The 21,953-nt window shown below is 46.0% G+C and overlaps 1 protein-coding gene across 1 annotated transcript in view; it reads left to right on the forward strand.

Moving 5' to 3' along the window:
* Window positions 1-21,953, forward strand: part of DNAH9 (dynein axonemal heavy chain 9) — a 361,000-nt gene that overhangs the window by 248,198 nt on the left and 90,849 nt on the right. Inside the window, exons 56-58 of the mRNA XM_067547747.1 lie at window positions 11,363-11,527; window positions 16,694-16,834; window positions 21,461-21,631. Of these exons, the coding sequence (XP_067403848.1) occupies window positions 11,363-11,527; window positions 16,694-16,834; window positions 21,461-21,631 (477 nt within the window). The remainder of the gene's footprint in view (window positions 1-11,362; window positions 11,528-16,693; window positions 16,835-21,460; window positions 21,632-21,953) is intronic.

The following is a 21,953-nucleotide window of genomic DNA, read 5'->3' on the forward strand; positions in this document are numbered from 1 at the left end:
AGTCTATATTAAAAAAAATGTATGTTGCAAAATCATCGATTCCGTAGATGCATAGACTCCAAGACCAGGAAGGACCATTGTGGTCATCTGCTCTGACCTCTGACACAAGCCACAGAACTTTTCCAAAATAATTTCTGGAGCAGGTCTGTTAGAAAACATTTAATTTTGATTTAAAAATCATCAGTGATGGACAATCTACCACAACCCTTTGTAAATTGTTCCAATGGTTAATTATTTGCACTGTTAAAAATTTGTGCCTTATTTGTAGTCTGAATTTGTCTATCTTCAACTTCCATTCATTGAATCATGTTGTACCTTTTTCTGCTAGATTGAAGAGCTCATTATCAAGTATTTCTTCCTTATGTAGGTACTTATAGACTGTAATCAAGTCACCCCTTAATTTCCTCTTTGTTAAGGTAAATAGATTGATCTCCTTGAATCTTTACGGCAAATCCTTTTCTAATCCTTTAATCATTCTCATGAATGATCAACACATTCAAGTGCTCAAAAGTTAGGAAACCCCAGTATGCAGATATGTATGCATTTTGATATAATCTTGAGTTACATGGTCACAAGCTGCTTTTTCTACAGAATCCTTTGCCCCATTCAGTGTGCAGGATGAAAGATGCTCACTGAGTGAGCAACTATTCAATATTATTTACAGCACATTATTCAAACCCTGCTCTGAATATAGAACTATTAATTTCCCCATGGGTATTCCATTTAACTTAGCTTTTTGTGTGTAATCCTTTCAAGAGAAGAATCAAAATTATTCAGAAACTGGTGGAAAATAATTAAAAAATGTAAATAAATTGTTACATGCAGATAAAAAGTCCAAATCACTCATATCAGAACCACCTAAAATGCTCTATTTGCAGTGTCTTGGACTAGCCTGGCACCATTAGCTGATTCATTACTATTCATTACTGTTAAGAGGCACAGAGTTGAGAGATAATAATTCTCTCATTGTCTCTAAAGATTGTGATAGAAGAAAACGAGTAAGACAATACAATTCCAGAGCTACTGGATTAGATTTTGTATTTATCAACTGCAAAGATGGGATCAAGAGAGAGATTAATTCTAAAAGTAGTAACCCTGAAAGGCCATTATTTATGTGTATTAGGTGTAGTTGAGGAGGGCAGTCAAAGTCAAGTTACTGCTCCATTCTCTTCTTCACCAGAGCAAGTTGTGTGAAGACCAGCTATGGCTGCTGCCGCTATCTTCCTGAGTTAGGGCCTGATCCAAATCCCACTGAAGTCAATCAAAAGACTGCTATTGATTTAAATGGAGGTTGGAACCAGCCCTTAACTCATGAGAACTCCTGGAGTCAGCAGCTATTGACAATTTGAGAAGTCTCACAGCCAGATTCCAGCAGAAGGCAAGGTGGCTCATCCCTTGAATGATGGTCTGTTTAAGTCAAACTGGGATCTTTGGCTTACCCCTGCATCTGTTCTGGCAATGTCTTAATATGCTGATGGAGTTTACCAAGTCCTGTCATAAGGATTTGAGTTGTGGTGGCTAATGAGAAATTGAAACAACGAAAGGGTAACATTATTCCTCCTCCAAACACCAGAAATATCAGCCTCCTTGGGAGAAAATTACATTCCTCTGCCATGCTTCAAACGAGAGGGGTACTTTGGGCATGGTACTGGCATGGTACAAATGCTTGCCTTGGGGCAGAATAATTGCATTAGGAAACCAGCTTCCAGAAGAAATGACTAGAAGAAGCGGGGTAGTTGTATCTGGATGTCAGGAGGTGTTAGTAGTCCATGGAATACAGTGATATTACAGTGGAGAAGGCCAAAGATTCTAGGCCAACCTTGAGATTTTGGAGCCTGTATCAATGCACCAAAAGGTCAAAGATGGGTTTTCGTGATCAGCAAAAGGGTCATGCATAGCTATCATCTGAATGCTTCCAAAGAGCCCAGGAATGTACTCTAGCAGGCAACAGTTCATTGGCCCATTCTGCCCTCAGGCCTGATCACTAAGATATGTGAGAGGATCTGTGTGGGGCTCCAACATTCCTGCTGTATACAGGGTTCCAGCTAGATGCCAAGAATGAACGTTTCCTAAAGGTGTAGAACTATGCAGACAATCTACTCCAAACACTGACCTTTATCTTTACAGATATGTTGGAAACCAGTTACCCTGAAAAGGACGAGGAGATGGGTTGCTCCCAACAGGGTTGGGGAGAGAGGCCTTGAGAAATTAACTAGAGCAGCAGCACCGCTGAAGGGAATGAGTTTTGTTAGAGTCTTGGGAAAGGCTGCCGTTTGCCAGCTGAACTGGCAGGCACAGCAGGTTTGATCTCTGACAGTAATTGCACGTATAGAGAAATCCAATTCTTTCATCTGTCAGTGAGGCCAGAGGGGGGCATTTGTGAGCCTTGAAGAGAGCTAGCCCATGGAAGGGATTCACTTTTTGTGGTGGAACAAAATATAAAATGCCCCACGATATCCTGCTTTTCTGAAATTCTGTTTTCATTGTAGTGTATGAAATATCAAACAGACAATTCCATCGTACAAATAACTAACCATAACCTCAGTAGCACTGAAAACAATAGCGTGAGAGACCTGTATCAGGTATAGACAACTGTGGGGAATACAGCATCAGATGTAGTTCATTGTTTGTATTTAAGGACTTTATATAGGAATTGTGACTATTGGAGGGGAAAAAATGCATCCATCCTTATTCATAACTCCAGGGCCTCCAGCCCACATTCTAGAATACTAATAGCCTGCAAAATGTCATTTTTAAATGCAAGCCACGTTTGAATTACTGGAACATGCAAAATTAGCCAAATCAGTTTTCTGTTTCAAAACTTGTTAAAATATTTACTTCCTTGGGCAAACTCCTGCATGTAATACCCAAGAAATAAGTGCTTGAAAACAAGGATTTCTGGTTGGAATGCCAACAACCTGCCCCCTTTAGTGCATTAGCTGTACTACATACTGTAGGGGCTTCATTAATATGGAACATGTGTACAGCAGGTGTGAATAATGTGTGCAATATTTCAGTATTTTGGAAGATATAAAATTGATTTATTGTTAATTAAGGTTCAAACTCCACAGCCCTAACTCTTCTACATACAAAACAAATGCCACTTGGGGAACAATGCAGGGCTCATGGTACATAACACCTCAGCCCTGGACTGAGAAGGATCTCTGGGGTACAACCTGGAACTGTGGGATTGCTGTGATCCCTTCACTCTCCAGCCTGGGCTGTCTCTTACAATGCTTTGCCAGTGACAAACAGCCAGCTCCTCCAGGCACTGTTATCACTCAGCCGCCAGCAAGCAGAAGCACACTCGGCTAAGTTGCATGAATACTCTTCCCTATATTTAGGGAAAAACCACAAATCTCACAAGCCCCCAGCCTTGCACCCCAGAAATATACCATCTTACACTGCTCATGACCTTCTCTTGAACAGTGCAGGCTAATTAATTACTTCATCAGAAGACAGTGGACATGCACCAGCCTTTGTAATCTGAGCAGATCCCCCACGCACTTTAGATAAACTCACTGGGGAACATAAAACATTAAAATAAGTTTATTAATTACAGAAAGATAGATTTTAAGTGATTATAAGTGGTAGACGTAAAAGTCAAAGATAGTTACCTAAGAAATAAAAATAAAATGGCAGTCTAAATCCTAAACTTTTAGACTAAGCAGAAGTTGAATCAAACAGATTTTCTCACCCCATTGGATGTAGGTTACAGTTCTTAATACCCAGTGTGAATTTCCTTTTTGGCCTAGGACCAATCTCCTCACTTCAAAGTCTTTGTCTTCCCAGCATTTTTGTTGCCTTCAGCGTAGGAAGGGGAGGAGACAGGTAGACTCATGATGCCACTGTCCCTTATTTTATACTCTCAATTTATGTCCCAGGAAAGAAATTGGCCTAGGCATGTCCTGGTGGGCCTTGCTGAGTAACAGAGTTTAGCATTTCCCAGTGTGTGGGGTTTGCACAATTATCTCTTGCAGAGTTGTAAATTTCTTGTTTACAATTCCCCTACTGGTCAGTGGTCATTTAACGCCCGCCTGGCTGTGGGTCTCACCCTTTTAATCACTGGAGAGTTAGCACTGGGCATCTCTCAAATAAAGAACTTATTTCAATAACAAACATATAGCAAAATCTCATAACTGCATACACAATAACAATATAGATATTTTGACAGAACGAGTTTCAGCAGAACATGATATTTCATATGATACCTTGCAAGACATGCCTTGTATGAAATACTTCAGCCATATACAAGTGATGAATATGGGGGTTACAGGGTGCTACTCTGAGGTACAGCATGTCACAAAGAGGAAGTTTGGTTTCCATGGACCATTCTGTCCTTTGTCTCACAACTGAGATTACCAACCAGAGTGGAGGTAGAAATGCTGCTTTCTGGTGGTGTGGATACCGGTGTGCCTGGAACATGCTCAGAGAACCAGATAATTCTTCTTCGAGTGATTGTTCATGTCCATTCCACTATAGGTGAGTGCATGCCACCGTGTACGGTTCCCAGAACCTTTTTCCCCTTAGCAGATCCCGTAGGGCCAGCTCTGTTGCCCCCTGCAGTCTCCCGCGCATGCCGCGGTATATGAGGCATTGACGGCCCTACGCCCTCTCAGTTCCTTCTTTCCGCCTGTGACAGTTGCTGGAATTAGCCTTGCTCTTCACAAGTACCATTCCCCATTGTTTGAACTTGTTACTTTTAATACCTTAGTTAGTTAAGTAGTTGTTAAGTAGAGTCAGTTTAGATAGATTAGAAGCCCTGAAGGGCCATGCCCGGGTCACCTGGCTTTAAGTCGTGTGCCTCCTGTGTGCCTCCCACTCATGGCTGCAGCAATGGCCTTATTGGGGCCCATGGGGTGTCCATATGGGACCGGAGCCACAGTCCATCCTATCATCAGGGGTTCAGTCTGCGCCTCCCGCACTGGACAAAACCCATAAAGACTATTCCTTGGATGAGGAATCAAACCCAGGAGAGGGACCCTCCATGGGTGCACCCGGTCGTCGGAGGGGGAACAGTCACAGGTTGCACCTTGGCAGTCCTCCTCCTCCTTCCCAGATGAAGCAGCCTCCAGGGACCACATAGTGCCACTGAGAGATTTCAGGGCGCACCAGGAGCTGCTTAAGAGGGTGGCCTCTAACTTACGGTTGGAGGTCAAAGAGTTAGTGGAGGACAAGGATACCCTCTTCAACGTGCTGGGGGCAGAGGCCCCAGCAAGGGTGGTACTACCCGTCCATGACAGGGTCCTTAAAATTGCCAAAGCCCTGTGGCAAACCCCCACCTCAGTCACCCCTACATCGAAGGGGGCTGAGAAAAAGTATTATGTCCCAGCCGCGGGGTTTGAGTTTCTGTTCACCCACCCGGCCCCGGGAACCTGGTAGTAGATGTGGCCAACCAGCGGGACAGACAAGGTCATCTGGGGTCCACTCCCAGAACAAGGACAAAAAGAAACTGGACTTTTTTGTGAGGAAGGTTTGTTCAACGGCAGCCCTGCAATTTAGGATTGCCAACCGCCAGGCCCTACTGGTACAATTTTAACTTGTGGGACTCCCTCAGATGGTTCGCTGAGGCCTTGCCCTAAGACCAGGCCGCAGACTTCGCCACTGTCTTGGACGAAGGAATCACAGTGGCTAGAGCAGCGCTACAGACGTCCAGTGGTGCTGCAGACTCGACAATTGCGCAATGGCCTCCGCCATCGCCATGAGGCGGTGCTCGTGGCTGCAGTCCTCGGGGCTGTCGCAGGAGGTGCAGCAGTCCAGGCAGGATCTCCCCTTTGATGGATTGGGCCTGTTTTCAGATCGGACCGATGCGAAGCTGCACAGTCCTAAAGATTCTGTACATGCCCCAGGCTTCCATGCGGCAGTTGCGGACTCAAGTGCAGCAGCATCCAAGGCCCCTGCCTAGGCCCTTCCAGCCCTACAGGAGCAGGGACAGAAATAGGGGGTTTAGAAGGTGAAATCAGCCCCCTAGCTCGTCCTCAGCCTCCCAGCAGGGGCCCCCCAAGGGGCTGGGCAGTCGAAAAGGGCAATTTTGATGGTGCGCCCGAGGGTGATGCCCCTACCACCTCCCTGGATCCACCTCACCCCTTCCTAGACAGATTAAGGCCCTTCTATGCAGAATGGGCAAGCATCACGTCAGACCGTTGGGTCCTTAGGATAGTCCTTCGGGATCACGCCCTACAATTTATATCTACCCCCCACACACACACAACCACCCACCGTCCCTCTTCAGGGACCCCTCTCACGAGCAACTCCTCTTGCAGGAGGTGGTCACCCTCCTCAACCTAGGAGCGGTGGAAATGGTTCCTCAAGGCAGAAGGGGGCAGGGGTTCTATTCAAGGTACTTCCTCATCCCCACAGCGAAGGGGAGTCTGAGACCCATGTTAGACCTGCGTCATCTAAACAAATACATCGAACGACTCAGGTTTCGCATGGTCTCCCTAGCCTCCATTATCCCTTCCCTGGATCCAGGAGACTGGTATGCTGCCCTCGACCTCAAGGATGCATACTTCCATGTGTCTATCCTCCCCAGCCACAGACGTTTCTTCTGTTTCACGGTGGCTGGTTCCCATTACCAATTTACAGCCCTACCCTTTGGCCTCTCGTCGGCCCCCAGGGTGTTCACCAAATGCATGGCAATAGTGGCTGCCCACCTGAGATGAAGAGATGTGCAAATCTTCCCTTATCTGGACGACTGGTTGATCAGGGGCAGGTCCAGGTCCCATGTGCAGGAGAGCGTGACCCTCACTTGCTGCACGTGCAGCAGGCTGGGACTGCTCATAAACGAGGAGAAGTCCACACTAACCCCAGTACAGTGCATAAAAAACATAGGGGCCACCCTGGATGCTTCCCGGGCCAGAGCCTTCCTCCCTCAACCATGGTTCGAGGCGATGGCCTCTATCATTTCCCAGCTGCACTGGTGCCCCACAACAACAGATAGGTACTGCCTAAAGCTGTTGGGCCACATGGCGGCCTGCACGTACAAGGCTCAGGCCGCTTCAGGTGTGGTTGGCCTCGGCATATGTGTCGAGCAGACATCCCTTGGATCGGGTAGTCACAGTTCCCCCGCCAGTCCTAGCTTCCCTAAACTGGTGGCAGACTCCCAAGGCGGTGATGAAGGGCATCCCTTTCAGGGAACAAATCCCGTCAAGTCACCCTAATCTCTGATGCCTCAGATGTGGGATGGGGAGCCTACATCAGCGCCAACCTAGGCACTCAGGGGCTCTGGGCGGGGGAGGAGAGGCACCTGCACATCAATGTGAAGGAGCTCAGGGCCATTCGCCTAGTGTGCAAGGTGTTCCTCCGATTCCTGACGGGCAGGGTGGTACAGGTGCTGACAGAAAACACCGCAGCTATGTTTTATATAAACAGGCAGAGAGGAGCGCGCTCCTCAGCCCTCTGCCAAAAAGCCATCCGCCTGTGAGATTTTGCTGTGAGGCACGACTTCCACCTGACTGCCTCTCACCTCTTGGGAGTGAGGAATGGCGAGGCGGATCGCCTCAGCAGGTCGTTTCTACCCCGCCACGACTGGTCATTGCACCCGGAGGTCGTGACTTTGATCTTCCAGAACTGGGGTGTTCCCCAGCTGGACCTATTCATGTTGGCCTGGAACATAAAGTGCCCGAGGTTCTGCTTGCTACGGGGTCACAAGGCCAGATCAATATCCAAAGCATTCCTCCTCGATGGACGGGAGCCCTCATGTACGCATTTCCACCCATTCCACTCCTGCCCAAAGTTCTGTTGAAAATCAAGAGGGACAGGGCCGATGTCATACTCATCACCCCAGCCTGGCCAAGACAGCATTGGTTCAGCATGCTGCTGGAACTTTCCATCTCCCCGCCCTTGGAGCTCCCGGGACGGCACGACCTTCTCTCCCAGGACTATGGTCGCCTGTTGCATCCAGACCTGGACTCCCTGCACCTCATGGCCTGGAGGCTCCGTGGCTGACGGAGGGAGAGAGAGCCTGCTCGGCACAGGTCCAACAAGTCCTGTTGGGCAGAAGCAAACCTTCCACACAGGTTGTGTATCAGGCTAAGTGGAAGCGGTTTACCTGTTGGGCAGAGTCCCGGGGTATTCTGTCAAGCCTCTCTCCTATTCAGGCCATCCTGGAGTACCTGCTCCAGCTAAAGCTCCAGGGTCTGGCGCTAGCCTCCCTGAGGGTTCACCTGGTGGCCATTTCGGCCTTCCACCAGCCGCTAGAGCGGAGATCCCTGTTCTCCCATCCCATGTCAGTCAGGTTCCTCAAGAGGGTGGAGAGGCTTTATCCACAGGTTCGTGACCCAGTGCCTCCCTGGGATCTCAACCTGGTCATCTCGAGTCTCACGGGGCCCCCCTTTGAACCCATGGCTTTATGCCCCCTGTTCGTGCTTTCTTGGAAGGTAGCCTTGCTGGTGGCCATTACCTCAACTAGGAGGGTCTCCGAGATTAGGACCTTGACCTCGGAGCCCCCTTATATTGTATTCTATAAGAATAATGTGCAGTTGAGGCCGCATCCAGCCTTCCTGCCCAAGGTGGCTTCACAATTTCACAGTAACCAAGATATTTTTCTCCCCGTGTTCTTTCCCAAACTGCACGGTTCAGAGGAGAATAGGAGATGGCATTCACTGGACGTGAGACGAGCCCTAACCTACTACATCGAAAGGACAAAGCCGTTCTGGAAATTGACGCAGCTCTTCGTCGCAGTGGCGGACCGGATGAAAGGATCACCTGTCTCCACCCAAGGCATCACCTCGTGGATCACATCTTGCATCAGGCTCTGCTACGAACAGGCGAAGGTGCCGCTACCAGGTACCATCACAGCAAACTCAACCAGAGCTCAAGCCTCATCTACAGCCTTCCTGGAGAGAGTGCCCCTGCAGGACATCTGCAAAGCTGCCACCTGGTTGTCGATGCATACCTTCACATCCCACTACACCATCGTCCAGCAGGTGAGGGAGGCCGCTGGATTTGGCAGAGCTGTATTGAGGGCAGCTCACCGGTAACTCCTACCCATCTCCAAGGTATTGCTTGTTAGTCACCTATCATGGAATGGACATGAGCAATCACTCAAAGAAGAAAACAAGTTACTTACCAGTAACTGATGTTCTTCGAGATGTGTTGCTCATGTCCATTCCACAACCCACCCCTTGTCCCCGCTGCCGGAGTTGGCAGAAAGAAGGGACTGAAGGGGCGTAGGGCCGGCAGTGCCTCATGTACCACAGCATGTGTGCGGGACTCTAGGGGGCAACAGAGCCGGCCCTACGGGATCTGCTGAGGGGAAAAAAGTTCCGTGAACCGTGAACGGTGGTGTTCACTCACCTATAGTGGAATGGACGTGAGCAACACATCTCGAAGAACATCAGTTACTGGTAAGTAACCTTGTTCTTCATACTGACACTGAATTGCCATCCAATGGCAGCTTTAACCTAGAGCTTGCTCCAGCTGTAGGAGAGTAAAGAGTTAAAAGCTGGACAAGTGGTCAGGCCTAAATTACAGGGAATGGGGTCAAGGCACGGGCAAACCTTGTTTCTGTTAATTGGTGTGAATTTTAGTTAGTCTGTTCTCGCCCTTTTTCCTCCCTTCCTGGCCATCTATGCAGGGGATAAGTCTATCGCCATTCCTGTGTAAGGCCTTTTGGTGGGAAGAAAGCGTTATCTTCCTTCTCCCCCTGGCATGCCTTTACTTTAAAGAATATTAGTGTAAAATGTATAGGTTTTAAGGTGACGTGCCTGCCCTCTGTATGGTAATCCTGTAAACAACAAACAGGGGCGGGTATACTTATATTCATTATGTAGTTGTTAATATTCATTTTATAGATGTCAATGTAACCAAATAAGGGTCTATGGGGAGTTGCTGGAAATGTGCACGTTTACATACTGTTATGAATAAAAGAATTGTAAAGTAACCCCCTCGTTGCTCACTCATGGCGTCGAGGTGGAACAAGCAGGCAATAAAGGGTTCTGTCTCCCCAATCCACCCCAGGGACAACCTGTTTAATTATTTCTAACACCAGCTGCCTTTGAAATCTCTCTGTTGTCTTTAGTGGGAGTTGGGTAGATCCCTAGTGCTGAAAATCTCCCTATCTGTTGCCAGATCTCTGAGCAGCACTCAGTGATGTTACTTCAATACAGTCTGGGGATTTAAATGTGTGCATCTCTCAAAGGGCTTCTCTACGTGCTAAAATATTAGTGATTGTTTCCTTTTAACAGCAGAGTACCAGAAAGGCTAAGCTTATATTATACCCAGCAGTGCACAAGTCAGGTGCATGGCTTGCTGTGGGATATTTTCTCTGATAAATGAGAATTTGTAATACAGCCGCCCTCTTGGAGGATGTACCTTTGTGCCAGCACAGGCACCAGGCTGAGCAATAGATGCAATCACTTGTACCAAGGCATAATGTCCTTGTGGAGGGTCACCAAGCCGAGGAGGAAGAAGAGATGCCTTCATTTTATCATGAACAGTATTTCTATTCATCATTCTTTACAGAGGAAAGGTAACAGAGTGACATCTGGAGACAGAGCAGGCTGTTGTGGAGGGATTTGTGGTGCGAAGGGAAACTAATTGCCCTGTAATTTACAAGGTCTGTAGTTCAGCAGGTGGCTGTTCAGTTGTTTACCTGTATCTGTTTGATTGTCGTGTCTTCTAGATTGTGAACTCTTTGGGGCAGGGACTGTCTTTGCTTTTCTGGCACGATAGAGCCCTATCCCTAGGCACTACTAGAATACAAACGGCGGTAACAACTAAGTGAAGCCATTATTGTGCCTTGGGTTGTGAAACCGAAATGCCTGGCAATGTGTTTTGCACCAATCTCTTTGAATAGACGTGAACTTTCTGCTGTTCGGCCACTTTTGCCTTTAGTTATCAGTCTTTTACCTGTTTTGCCCTCATTTCTAAGCTGACTTGTGTTGAGATGTCCTGGGTAAGGGTACTGGGAACTCGGGGGACAGGAGGGAGTGGCAGCCATGTTAGCAGTGGTGGACTACACTGAGGGACATCCTCATCCAGACTGACTCAAGCATGAAATGGGAGATGTCAGTGGGGAGGTGCAGGGTGTGTGTGCATGTGAGATCTGGCTCAATTCTTTTTCTCCAAACCAGTTTGCACTCACTTATTTTTAATACATTCCTTGCTGAGGGGCATACATCTCCCATCCCTTCTCAGTGTTCAGTTCAGTGTTTCTTGGAGAGAACTGCCCAGTAGGGTTTGGATTGATTTCCACAGCTCTGCCCACATGTACAAAACTTTAGAGAGCAGGAGAAAAAGGCCGTGATAAACACTGGCCTATGAGAGTAGGTTATGAAAATGAAATTCTAACACTGACATTGCTGCTCCTTGCCCTTGACACTGGTCTCTGGCTAAAACGTCCCTCATTGTTTATTTGCAGTCAGACCTCACAAAGCAGCAGAATGGATTCAAAATCACCTTGAAAACCTTGGAGGACAATTTGCTGTCCCGGCTCTCATCAGCATCTGGGAACTTTCTGGGGGACACAGCCTTGGTGGAAAATCTGGAGATCACCAAACAGACAGCTGCGGAAATTGAAGAAAAGGTAAAAAGACAAAGTCAGGGCCAGAAGAAGGGAACATGGGCAATGTTATTCATCTTACAGATTCTTTAATATGCTCATCTTGCTCCTTCTGCTGCATAGAGAATAGAAATCAGTATAAATTCATGTGCTCTGTAGTCTGGCTGTATCTGAGCAGTTTAATTCTTAAGAGCTTGTGTATATTAAATGGCCTATTTAGGAAAAAGAGAAAACGGCCTGATGTAAAACAATAAAATTTAAACACGGTATCGAGATGACTGCTCCAGTTTAATACTGTGGCCTTTATTTATTTATTTACTTACTCAGTTAATTCTGAATTCATTACAATTCCTCAGTTAAGTCAGAATTTTAGCACAGGTGCAAGCTGGAATCCATTGCTGTTTATGTGTGCCAGATTAAATCTGCAGGAACTCTGATGTTTAGTACCCATGCAGTTCCCCTGGGTGTAAATTTGGTTTTTAAACCAGTCTGCACTGTCAGCATTATTATTTACACAGCTTGTCTTGCTATTTGTAAATCTGCCCTGTAACTTTCAGACAGAAGTCATCGCTTCCCTATCATTTCGTTGGGGGTTCAAGCATGAACAACAGATCTCATTTCTCAGCATGGGACCCCCCACCTTGCTGAGTGGCTAACAGTTCCCCCTCCACTCTCAGGCTATTTCTAACAGCTGTTAATGTGAAATCATATTTATTCTGCTTGACAAAGATGTTTTGCTTGAACTCCTACGGGTCTGGCTCAGTCACAAAGGAGAATGCAGGGGACATCTTAACAAGGCTGTGTAAATGCCAGAAACAGTTGTCCTCCTGGCCCTGAGACTGAGCCATTGATTGATGTGTCCAGAGAAGCTAAAGCCAGCAGTGTATTTCCCTCTCACTCTGTTTTGTGCATGGTTTGCTTTCTCATTTGTAGTATTTCATGTGGCTGCACCTTCCTGACAAACCACTGGGCATGGGAACTAGCCTTCGCTCCAGTAGAGAGAATGCAATGTTCTTTCAGCCTTTTCCTTTTCTGTTCGGAATGAAAGTTTCTAACAGTTTTAGCTTCTAAAACAAGGACAGTCAAATTCTAACTGTGACGCTGGTCACCACCCACCTTAGTGTAGAAGGGCTGAATGGCCTTTGAGGTGTTTTACTGGAAGGACACTTGGTAGCATGCTGCTGGTCAACTTAATGCTCACGCTGGAAAGACGGTGCAAGGCGTAAGAGCCCTTTGCTCTCTGGCAATGGACCTGGCAACGGGAGAGCTGCCAGAATAATTTCCATGCCACCTGTAACAGTTTTGGACCCCTCCGGGTTATGCTCAAGAAGTGCCCCCTTATATCTCAGATCGCTAGCTCTCCCCTCTCTGTGGCTATGTCTATGCTTACGGTGGTGTGTAGAATGGAAGGCTATGTCCACACTTCACGGTGATGTGAAGCTACTTGCTGCATTGAAAGGCTCCAGCAGCAGGACATTACGCTGCTAAAAACAGCAGGGTAGACGTGGAAGGTGCTGCCTGGGCATGTGGAAAGCCTGTGTAGGGTATATAACTTGGGGCTCAGGTGTGTCGGGTACTCTGTTCTACTTGCCTGAACCATGCCTCACCAACTACGCAGCTATACCCGTGCAGTGTCTGTACTCTACACACGGCAGTGAGTGCAGATGTACCTTCTAGGCAGAGTCCCACAACTGCAGGCTTCTGCAGCCCTCGAGACGGGGGGCTTGCAGTTCCCCTGTAATTCCCAGGGATTATCTACCGTAGCTCAGCATCTGCAGTTTCACTCTTTTTCTGCAGGTTCAGTAATAGTGGATTACTGGTGACCAGCCAGCCTTGATAAAGCACAGTCCATTTATTTAAAGCGAAAAGCATTCCAGAGTAAACAGATAAAACAATAAAAGGTCTAAACATGTGCTATGCTTACCAGAGATCCCCCATCTTCCACATGGGGTCAGGTAGGTGACCAAGTCCTTCAAACCCTTCCAGCAGGGCTTGGCCTCTTGGATGTCATTATTCATGTCAGATCAAGAACAAGAGCCAGACCAGCCTGTATGCCAAAAGCCTTTCTTTGTTCCTTGGACCTTTGGAAACTGGTCTGACCCAGAATGTGTAAAAATCCCCAGGGGTGGGTCTGCTTTGGAGTTGTTTGCCTGTCCTAGGACATTCAGTCGTCACCTCCCACTGATTGTACTTCCTGAAGGGAAGCTCTGTACACCTCCCCCACCCTTCCATGGAGCTAGAATGCAACCTCAGACTCCCGCAGACACAGGTAACATTTATAAAGTTGGTAGGCTAGTTTCACAGAAGGTTTGCCACCTTCCCCTACCAGGAATAGCTCAAGAGAAGAGAATCCACACACACCAAATGTCTCCCTGCACAGCAGACCGTGAGAAGAGGGCTGTGCGTTAATGGGAGTTTCTTAGGTACGGCCGTAGGTGGTTGTGTGACTGATAGTTGTCAGCCTTCCTTTGGAGGAGGATGGGTGGGAGCAGGCAGGACTGCCACCTGTCCGGGTCTTCCTGTTCCTGGCATCGTCCCTTTTTCTAGATAACTCGCCTAGGAAATCTGTACATACTCTTGGGACATTAAGAATCCCCGTTTCTGTCAGTCATGCGCCCACAGGCTCACCCAGCTCCTACAGGCTGGAGTGGCAGCGCCTGTGCAGAGGGGGCTCTGGCTGCAGAGTGTCTGGGAGCTGTGGGGCCAGGGCAGCGTGGGAGCAGTGAACGGGACCATGTGAGCTTGGGACGCCAGTATCCAGTCGCTGCCATACAGAAACCAGCTGCAGGGGTCACCTCTGGCCAGGGGCAGGGTGGATCTAGCCAGTCACGCCTGCTTGCCAACGTCGATGCCCAGGACTGCCTTTGGAAAAGAAGCCCATGTAGGGGGAGGGTCCCTCTCGTGGGGCTGGGAAGGGGAGACAGTGCTCTGGATGGGGGGCAGGCAGTACCCAAGCAAGAATGTGGTAGGGTATGGGAGGGAGGCAGATATCCTGGGGTTTTTTTACCTCTGAAGTTGCAACCCCATGCAGAGAGACTTGATCTTCATTATTTAAACTCTTCACAAGAAAATTATACCACTTGAACTGAAAGTGTGGTTTAAACCAATGGAGTGAAACTGATGCAAGCCCGAGTGCGGACACTCCTCCTTCAGTTTCTGAGTGGTTTATGTTGGGTTTCTGAAGTGGATTAGGAATCCCTAAACTAAAATCAGCTGCTGTTCACAAAATCAGGGTGTCCACATGGGGGCTTACGCTGGTTTAAAAACTAATTCAAGTTAAACCGTTTCAACTTACTTGTTCTGACAAGTCCTAAAGTTTCTACAAATCTGTAAATCAAACTTTGTCTCTCACATCAATCCTTCACAATGGGAAGATTTCTTTGTGTACCATATTCCAGGCACTGTGGCACTTACTTACTAATAATAACGTTAAAGCCCATGCCCCTTTACATGCAAACTCCATCATGTGATGCGATGGGGAGTTCTCATGCCAGTTCATGGATTCCCTCTTTTGTATGCTACGCTTCCCTCTGAGCCATGAATCTGCTGCTGTGTATAGGTGGAACTGCAAGAAAAGTCCTGCAGCATGGGAGTAAAAGTGGCATTTAGCAGCTTTTTTGTAACCTTTGCTGCAGCAAGCTGCTTGCACAGACCCTCATGCTGCTGCTGTCTATTGTCAATCTGTAACTTAACCGCACCTTCCAAACTGGCTGGGCAAATGGGAAGAAAAATAAATGAGTAATTAAGGCAGCTGTGCAAGACAGTATGGGAGTGCATTGTCTCCCAGCGCCTTGCTTGTTGGCACCCTGCACACTCAGCCTGTGTTGATCAGGCCTCAACATTTTGTCGGTAGCTTTAATATTTGCACGAGACACCTCCCTTCTCCCTGCCAGTCAGCCCCTCCCCCTCAGCACAACCTGCCATCTGCTCACATCTCCAGCAGGACCAGCAGCCTTAGGATTTTAGTGTGGGTTAATGAGATATTTTTTTTGCCCTCCCCTAAGAGCTCAAATTTAATTCCTGTCCCCTGGGATCACACTGCTATATGCAGTGTGAAAGAACACAACCTCTATTTATTACAATAGACCATGTTACATGTGATCTCTGCTTTGTACCAGGTGATCATAGCAGATTGTACTCGCCTTTAAATTTGGTCCTGGACATTACAGACCAAATGAGCTTTTTTTGCATATGAGGATATGTGAATGAATTAGTCAAGAAAATCCTTAGATGCTTATATGATGAAACGGACACACTAAAATAGCTTCTGTAAGGGTTGGTCATGCCTCTTTCACCATCAAAGTGCTGTGAAAGAGTTAACTAGAACAAGGGGGGACAGAGAATGGTTGGGTTTAATAGGCTTCCTAAAGAGTTTTCCTTAAGTTCCTCACAACAGGCTGTGAAGATGGCTTGGTAGCACACGGACAAGATATATGGTCCTGTCCCGGATTGAACTCTTGATGAGAATTAATCAAAGAGTAGGAGTAAATGACCAATTCTCAGCTTGGAGGGGAGTTAATAGCAGAGTCACCCAGGAAGCAATGCTAGCTGGACCTAGAATTGCTTGGTACCCTACAGTTATTAATGATCCACATGTGGGGAGGGCGATTAGTGAGGAAAAATTAGCTGATGACAAACATTATTGAGGCTAGTCAGGAGTAGAGCGTATTGTAGGGAACCTCAGAGGGGCCCCGTGGAAGCAGGAGTTGGATAATGTGACATGAAATATAGTGGCGAGTTTGCCTGCAGCTGGCAGATCTTGGGTTTTCCCAACTGCTTTGTGAGAGCACTTGTTAATTCCAGAAAGAGACAGGCAGGGCAGGAGCCCACACAAACATGTACCAAAACCTGTGTCACAGAACACAGCCCAAGGCAATTAGTCAAGTCCAGCTGTTCCCCATATAAGCACTGTCCAGGTCTAACTGTCACTGCCTACCTCACTGAAAACAAACCTGCGTGGTTCAGAAGGGGGAATATTTGAACACTAACAGCTCAGGCACCTCTGTAGCAGTGATCAGAGGGAGATTTTGCCCTCTCTTTGGTCATCCAGTTTTGTGGTAGGTGTTAACCTCACCCAGGGGCAGCAGAAGAGCTCTGCTCTCCCCATCCCCATCTTTTCTGAGGAGAGAGAGAGTCACACAATTAAAATGGAGAGTTTCCTGATTGTTTTGGTCTTTAATTTCCTCACAGGTCCAAGAGTCCAAGGTGACGGAAACAAAGATTAACGAGGCGAGGGAGCACTACCGGCCTGCAGCCGCCCGGGCCTCTCTGCTGTACTTCATCATGAATGACCTCAATGCCATTCATCCCATGTACCAGTTCTCTTTGAAGGTACTGCCTTATGATGACAAGATAAAATAACCTCTCTTCTCCTACTCAAGAGTCCCCCATTTATGCATCCAAGGATTGCATTAGCTTTGTTGGCACTGGGAGCTCATGTTCAGCTGATCATCCACCACGACCCCCGAATCATTTTCATAGTCACTACTTCCTACCCCCATCCTGTAAGTATGGCTAGCATTCTTTGTTCCTAGGTGTACACGTTTACATTTAGCCATGTTAAAACGCATATTGTTTGCTTGTGCACAGTTTACTAAGCGAGCCAAATCGCTCTGAATCAGTGACCTGCCCTTTTCGTTATTTATCACTCTCCCAATTTTTGTGTTATCTGCAAAGATGGTCACTCCTACAAACAGTTTACACTCTAAATGGCTAAGACAGACAAGCTATCCCCTCCCAACTCTGAGAGTAACAGCTATGTAGTGCAGTCGTGTTTTATATGAGGTGGCGATAGTTTGATTAAAGATTGAAGAGTAGCATCCCTAGGGGTCAGCATTACATTTTCAGGGCATGATCTGTCTTGCTTAAACAAGACATCAGAAGGCTCAAGGCATTTCATATGCATTGCCAGCAGCGGCTACTGGGCATACGATGGTTTGATTTTATCAGTGATAGGAATGTATTATTCAGAACTGGACCCAAGAGGATTAAAATCATCATCAGTCACATCTGGCTGGCATTTTTTGGTCATGTAGCCTGCCTCACAGATTAAAGTCCTCACACATTGAGCCTTGAAGATTGGACTTGAGGTCTGGAGGGGACATTTCCTGGCCCTGGACTAGCAGTGAACATGCAGTCATCCATGATTAATCTGGCTACACCAGATCAGTAATAACCCTCGTTGCTTTTAGACACCCGGATAAAGCTGTACAATGAGGTCATGTACATTTGGCAATATAGACCCTCGCTGTCTAAGTGTATTTTTGTTGTTGTGTGGTCTGTTGTTTATGGTTGTTATGGTAGTGGTAAGGCGTGTGCGTATGCGCAGGACATCTACTGATTTATGGTTTACCTTTTTCATTGCCTTGGTTTTGTGAGATATTTTATGCGTGTATGTGCATTATGTTTCACAACAATTTTTTTAACTGCCTCTTTTTTAATGTTAAAGTAGTGTACTAGAGAAGTACTAAAGTCTGTAGTCTTTGTGGTAACTCTAAGTCTAGTTTAAACTAGCCATTTGGAGGAGTTCAGACATGTCTGGCTCTTTACCACAAGGGTATGGAAGAACTACATTTAGTTATAGAACTCTGTGGTGGGGGGGTTCCCAGAGCTGTGCCACAAAAGGGCAGCTCATAGACTCATGGACTTTAAGACCAGAAGGGACTATCATGATCATCTAATCTGACCTCCTGCACATTTCAGGCCACAGAGCATGACCCACCCACTCCTGTAATAGGCCCCTAATCTCTGGCTGGGTGTCTTGAATTCCTCATTAAACCTTCCCGTTTGAAGGATGCAATATGACAGAAAAGTGTAGCTGATAATGAAGGAGAGTTTTTGTGTCTGGTGGAGAAAATTTTATGTATCTGATGGAGAAGTCTAAGCCAATGAAGACTGTAAATGTGGGCTATCCCTTGGTGCAATCGGTAATTTAAAATAGTTATTTTGTAAGTATTTTAAGCTACCGATTGCACCAAGTCTACTCAACAGTCATCTCCAATTTTTGTTTAGATATACAATATTATTCAAAAGATTTCAGTTTACAGAGAAACGTTTTCCACCACAGCCCACTTGCAAAAATGTATGAAAAGAAATAAAACAAAAACTGCAAAGAAAATTCAAAAGGTAAAAAAAAAACCTAATCCCATGTGACATCTGACTCTGAGAGGCCTCTTCCATTGAGAGAAAACCAGGAATTTATGCCCCTTCTAAGAACACAGTCTTTCCTATGAAGTTGTGACCAAGTTCTTTCATCATACAGTGTACTGAAGAGAACAATTCTGCATCAGTAAGACAGGCTAGATCACCTAATAAGTCTCTTCCATCTCTAACTTATTCGCTGATTATGGAATTGTGTCTGAATTGCTTGGGACTCAACAATGCTTTTCTTGTGGCTTAGGAGTAGAAATTAGGAGACATGGGCTTTGTTTTGGACTTACTTCTTGAGTGACCTTCAGCAAGTGACTTCATCCCTCTTCACCTCAGTTTTCCTATCTATAGAAAGGGTATATTGATGCCTACTCTCCTTTGTGAAGTGCCTTGTGAGCTAATTAGTAACAAGTATTCTTCTCCTTCTTGAGATTGCCTCTGTCAACCTGCCCCAGGTCCTGCCATGTGGCAGCAGAGCCTATCAGGGAGTGAGCCCATGTCCCTGTGCTCCAGCATCCTAGCTCCAAGTGTATAGGAGTTCTCTGTTCATGTTTATGAAATAAGAATATGAAGGCAATAACCAGAAATCACAGTCACAAAAGGGACAGCATACAGACAGAGAAAGAGAAACTCCAAACGCTCCACACTCTAAACCCACTGTCCTGTCAACTAAAAAGTGAGCTTGAAATCATATCCCCCCATGTCAACTGTCAGTTTGTTGAACTCATCTGTTTTTTCTCTCCTTAAGTTACCTTCTTTTGCCAGCCTGCGTGGACACAGAATCCAGCCTTTGCTCTACACTGGGATTTAGGGTTGGAGAGTTAGTTTTTTGGTTTAGGTTAAAATGTGTATCTAGCTGTAAATTCATAGTTCCTTGGTTTCATGTTTGGACATTGTTTAACCAGTAGGTTCCCCCTACCTTGACTGCTGGGGAAAGAGGTCAATTTACGAGATGTCTACTTAGACAGTAAGATCCTTAGGGCAGGGATTATTATTGTGTTTGGTGATTGTGCAGCACCTAGCGTAATGGGGCCCAGGGTCACGACTAGGGCTCCTAGCTGCTACTGCAATACAAAAAATAATAATAATTTTGCCTTGACAAAATCACCCTCCAGTGTCGTCTTCATGGCCAGTCACATGATGCCAGGAGGCTCTTCTGGGTCTTTGCCTGAAAAGGAGTCCATCAGAGGAGGACACGTTTGGGCCATGGCTGCTTCAGAGCAATTACTGCATATATCTCTCAGATAACAAGCTGGTTCCAATGTATATATTAAAATGCTACATGCTCACAAAGGACAGGAGATGTTTTTTGATGGAGTCCCGCTGTGTGAGGGTGAAGGGAAGTCTGCCTCCTACTCTAGGACTTCTTCCAGACAGTTTCTAAACCTTGCTAAATGAGCTTGAACAAACCCTTAGGGGCTTGAGGAGGCTTTTCTTCTGTACTATATGGGGATGATTCACATGCTGAGATTATTTTATCAGGGAAATGTGCAGAGTATCTTTCTTACAAGTATGCACCTTAGTATATCCATCCCACACATAACAGGAACATCTGAGGTTTCACCCTTCGTCTACCCTTCATCTGTATTTGGGGAATTTTTTCGGTAACATTGATGTGTATAAATACCTAGAAAATGATTTCTAAATATGTTTTTTAGCTAATAAATTATAACGAGAGACTATAAAGTATCTTTTAGAGATGTGCAGAGATGTTTGCAAAATGCTTCACAAATGATGTTATAACATTAGCTGCACAGCCCATTATAAACTGGAGCACATAAGATTTACATGGGTCTCCGCACATGTTATAACAAGAAATTCACACAGGAAAAAATGCATTCTACAAATAATTGAGCAGTACAATCGGTACCAATGTTACTCTGATTTACAACTGCTTTCTTTTATCTTTGCTTGGACCTATAAAACCCTAAAAATCACCCTATCCGCACAGCCATGTCTGGCTTCTTTAGTGTTATTAATTTGTCCTGACCTGGCTATTTCAAATTAGCTAGGTTCCAATTATGGAGTTTTCTCATTTTTAACCAAGCTGTGGTTGGGGTTTTCTTCAGTAGCATTTGATAATTTGCTAATGTGTTTTCTCCAGCATGCTCCAAAGTCTGAGTCTTTTCTCATTTACAGTGGAAATGTTTCGTATCTTACATAATATCCCCCTCCTCAGTGTATGCCCAGAGGGATCTTCCTGGGTTAATCTCATTCCCAGATCATCAGGTATCATCTACTCTTCTTTTCTTGTCATTTCTGATGAATCCAAGTAGTAAAAAGTAGTCGTGGGTTTTTTTGCACTTAAGGGAATTTGTTACTTTTACATTGCAACAAGACATGTGACATGGAAAATATGTTCTACTCTGAGGACTCCAGTGTCTTTCAGCTCAATATTTGCAAAAACGTTAGAGCTGTATAATCCCTCTGGCAGATTATGTGGAATATTCCCTTTGACATTCTTTTTTAATGCAGTGAGCCTGCCTGTGTACTACCTCCCTGAGCCCAAATGAGCATAATTTCATCGTTTTTGGCTGCATACTTCTCAAAAGAGCATCAAGTAAAAGTTTTTACCTTGGAAAGAGAGAGAGTGCAAAAAATCTGGTCCATGTCCTAGTCTCCAATCCCATTAAACAGCTGTCCAGAGCTGGCAATTCATACCACTTGTTTGTTTGTTTTGTTTTGTTTATGTCTGCAGAGATAGAAAAAACAGAATCTGCTTTCACCTGTGGGAATGTTTCATACGATATTCAGGGCATTGAAAGAGCACTTGTAAAGTATCAAAGGTCTTCCTGTCTCCCCACCCAGGCGTTCAGTGTCGTGTTCCAGAAGGCTGTGGAGAGGGCCTCTCCAGATGAGACCCTCAAAGAACGTGTTCTAAACCTGATCGACAGCATCACCTTCTCTGTGTTCCAGTACACAACCAGGGGGCTGTTTGAGTGTGACAAACTGACCTACACAGCCCAAGTGACCTTCCAGGTAAAGAACAGGAGCAGCCTCATTTAGTTGGAATAATACATGAGATAAGTCGAGTTATTGGCATTGCACACTGTCCTCCAGGAGAAAACCCAGTCCTGCACATCCCTGCTCTTCAGTGTAACTGCAGCTAATGTATGGCGCCTGGGAAAGTTCATTCCTGTTCTGCTTCTGTCACAGCTAACAATCACAGATGCTTTTCTTTGCATTAAATTTGCAAATTTCCAGGCAAGCTGTGAAGCATTTTTGTGGGAGCTAAGAAAGTGATGGGGAGGGTGGCCTTTGGGAACGGGTTGCTTTTATGTGGAGAAAGGGGAACTGGTTT

This window comes from Emydura macquarii, unplaced genomic scaffold (genome assembly GCF_026122565.2).
Source record: "Emydura macquarii macquarii isolate MOO-44397 ecotype Brisbane River unplaced genomic scaffold, CSIRO-AGI_Emac_v2 contig_1230, whole genome shotgun sequence".
Taxonomy (NCBI): Eukaryota; Metazoa; Chordata; order Testudines; family Chelidae; genus Emydura; species Emydura macquarii.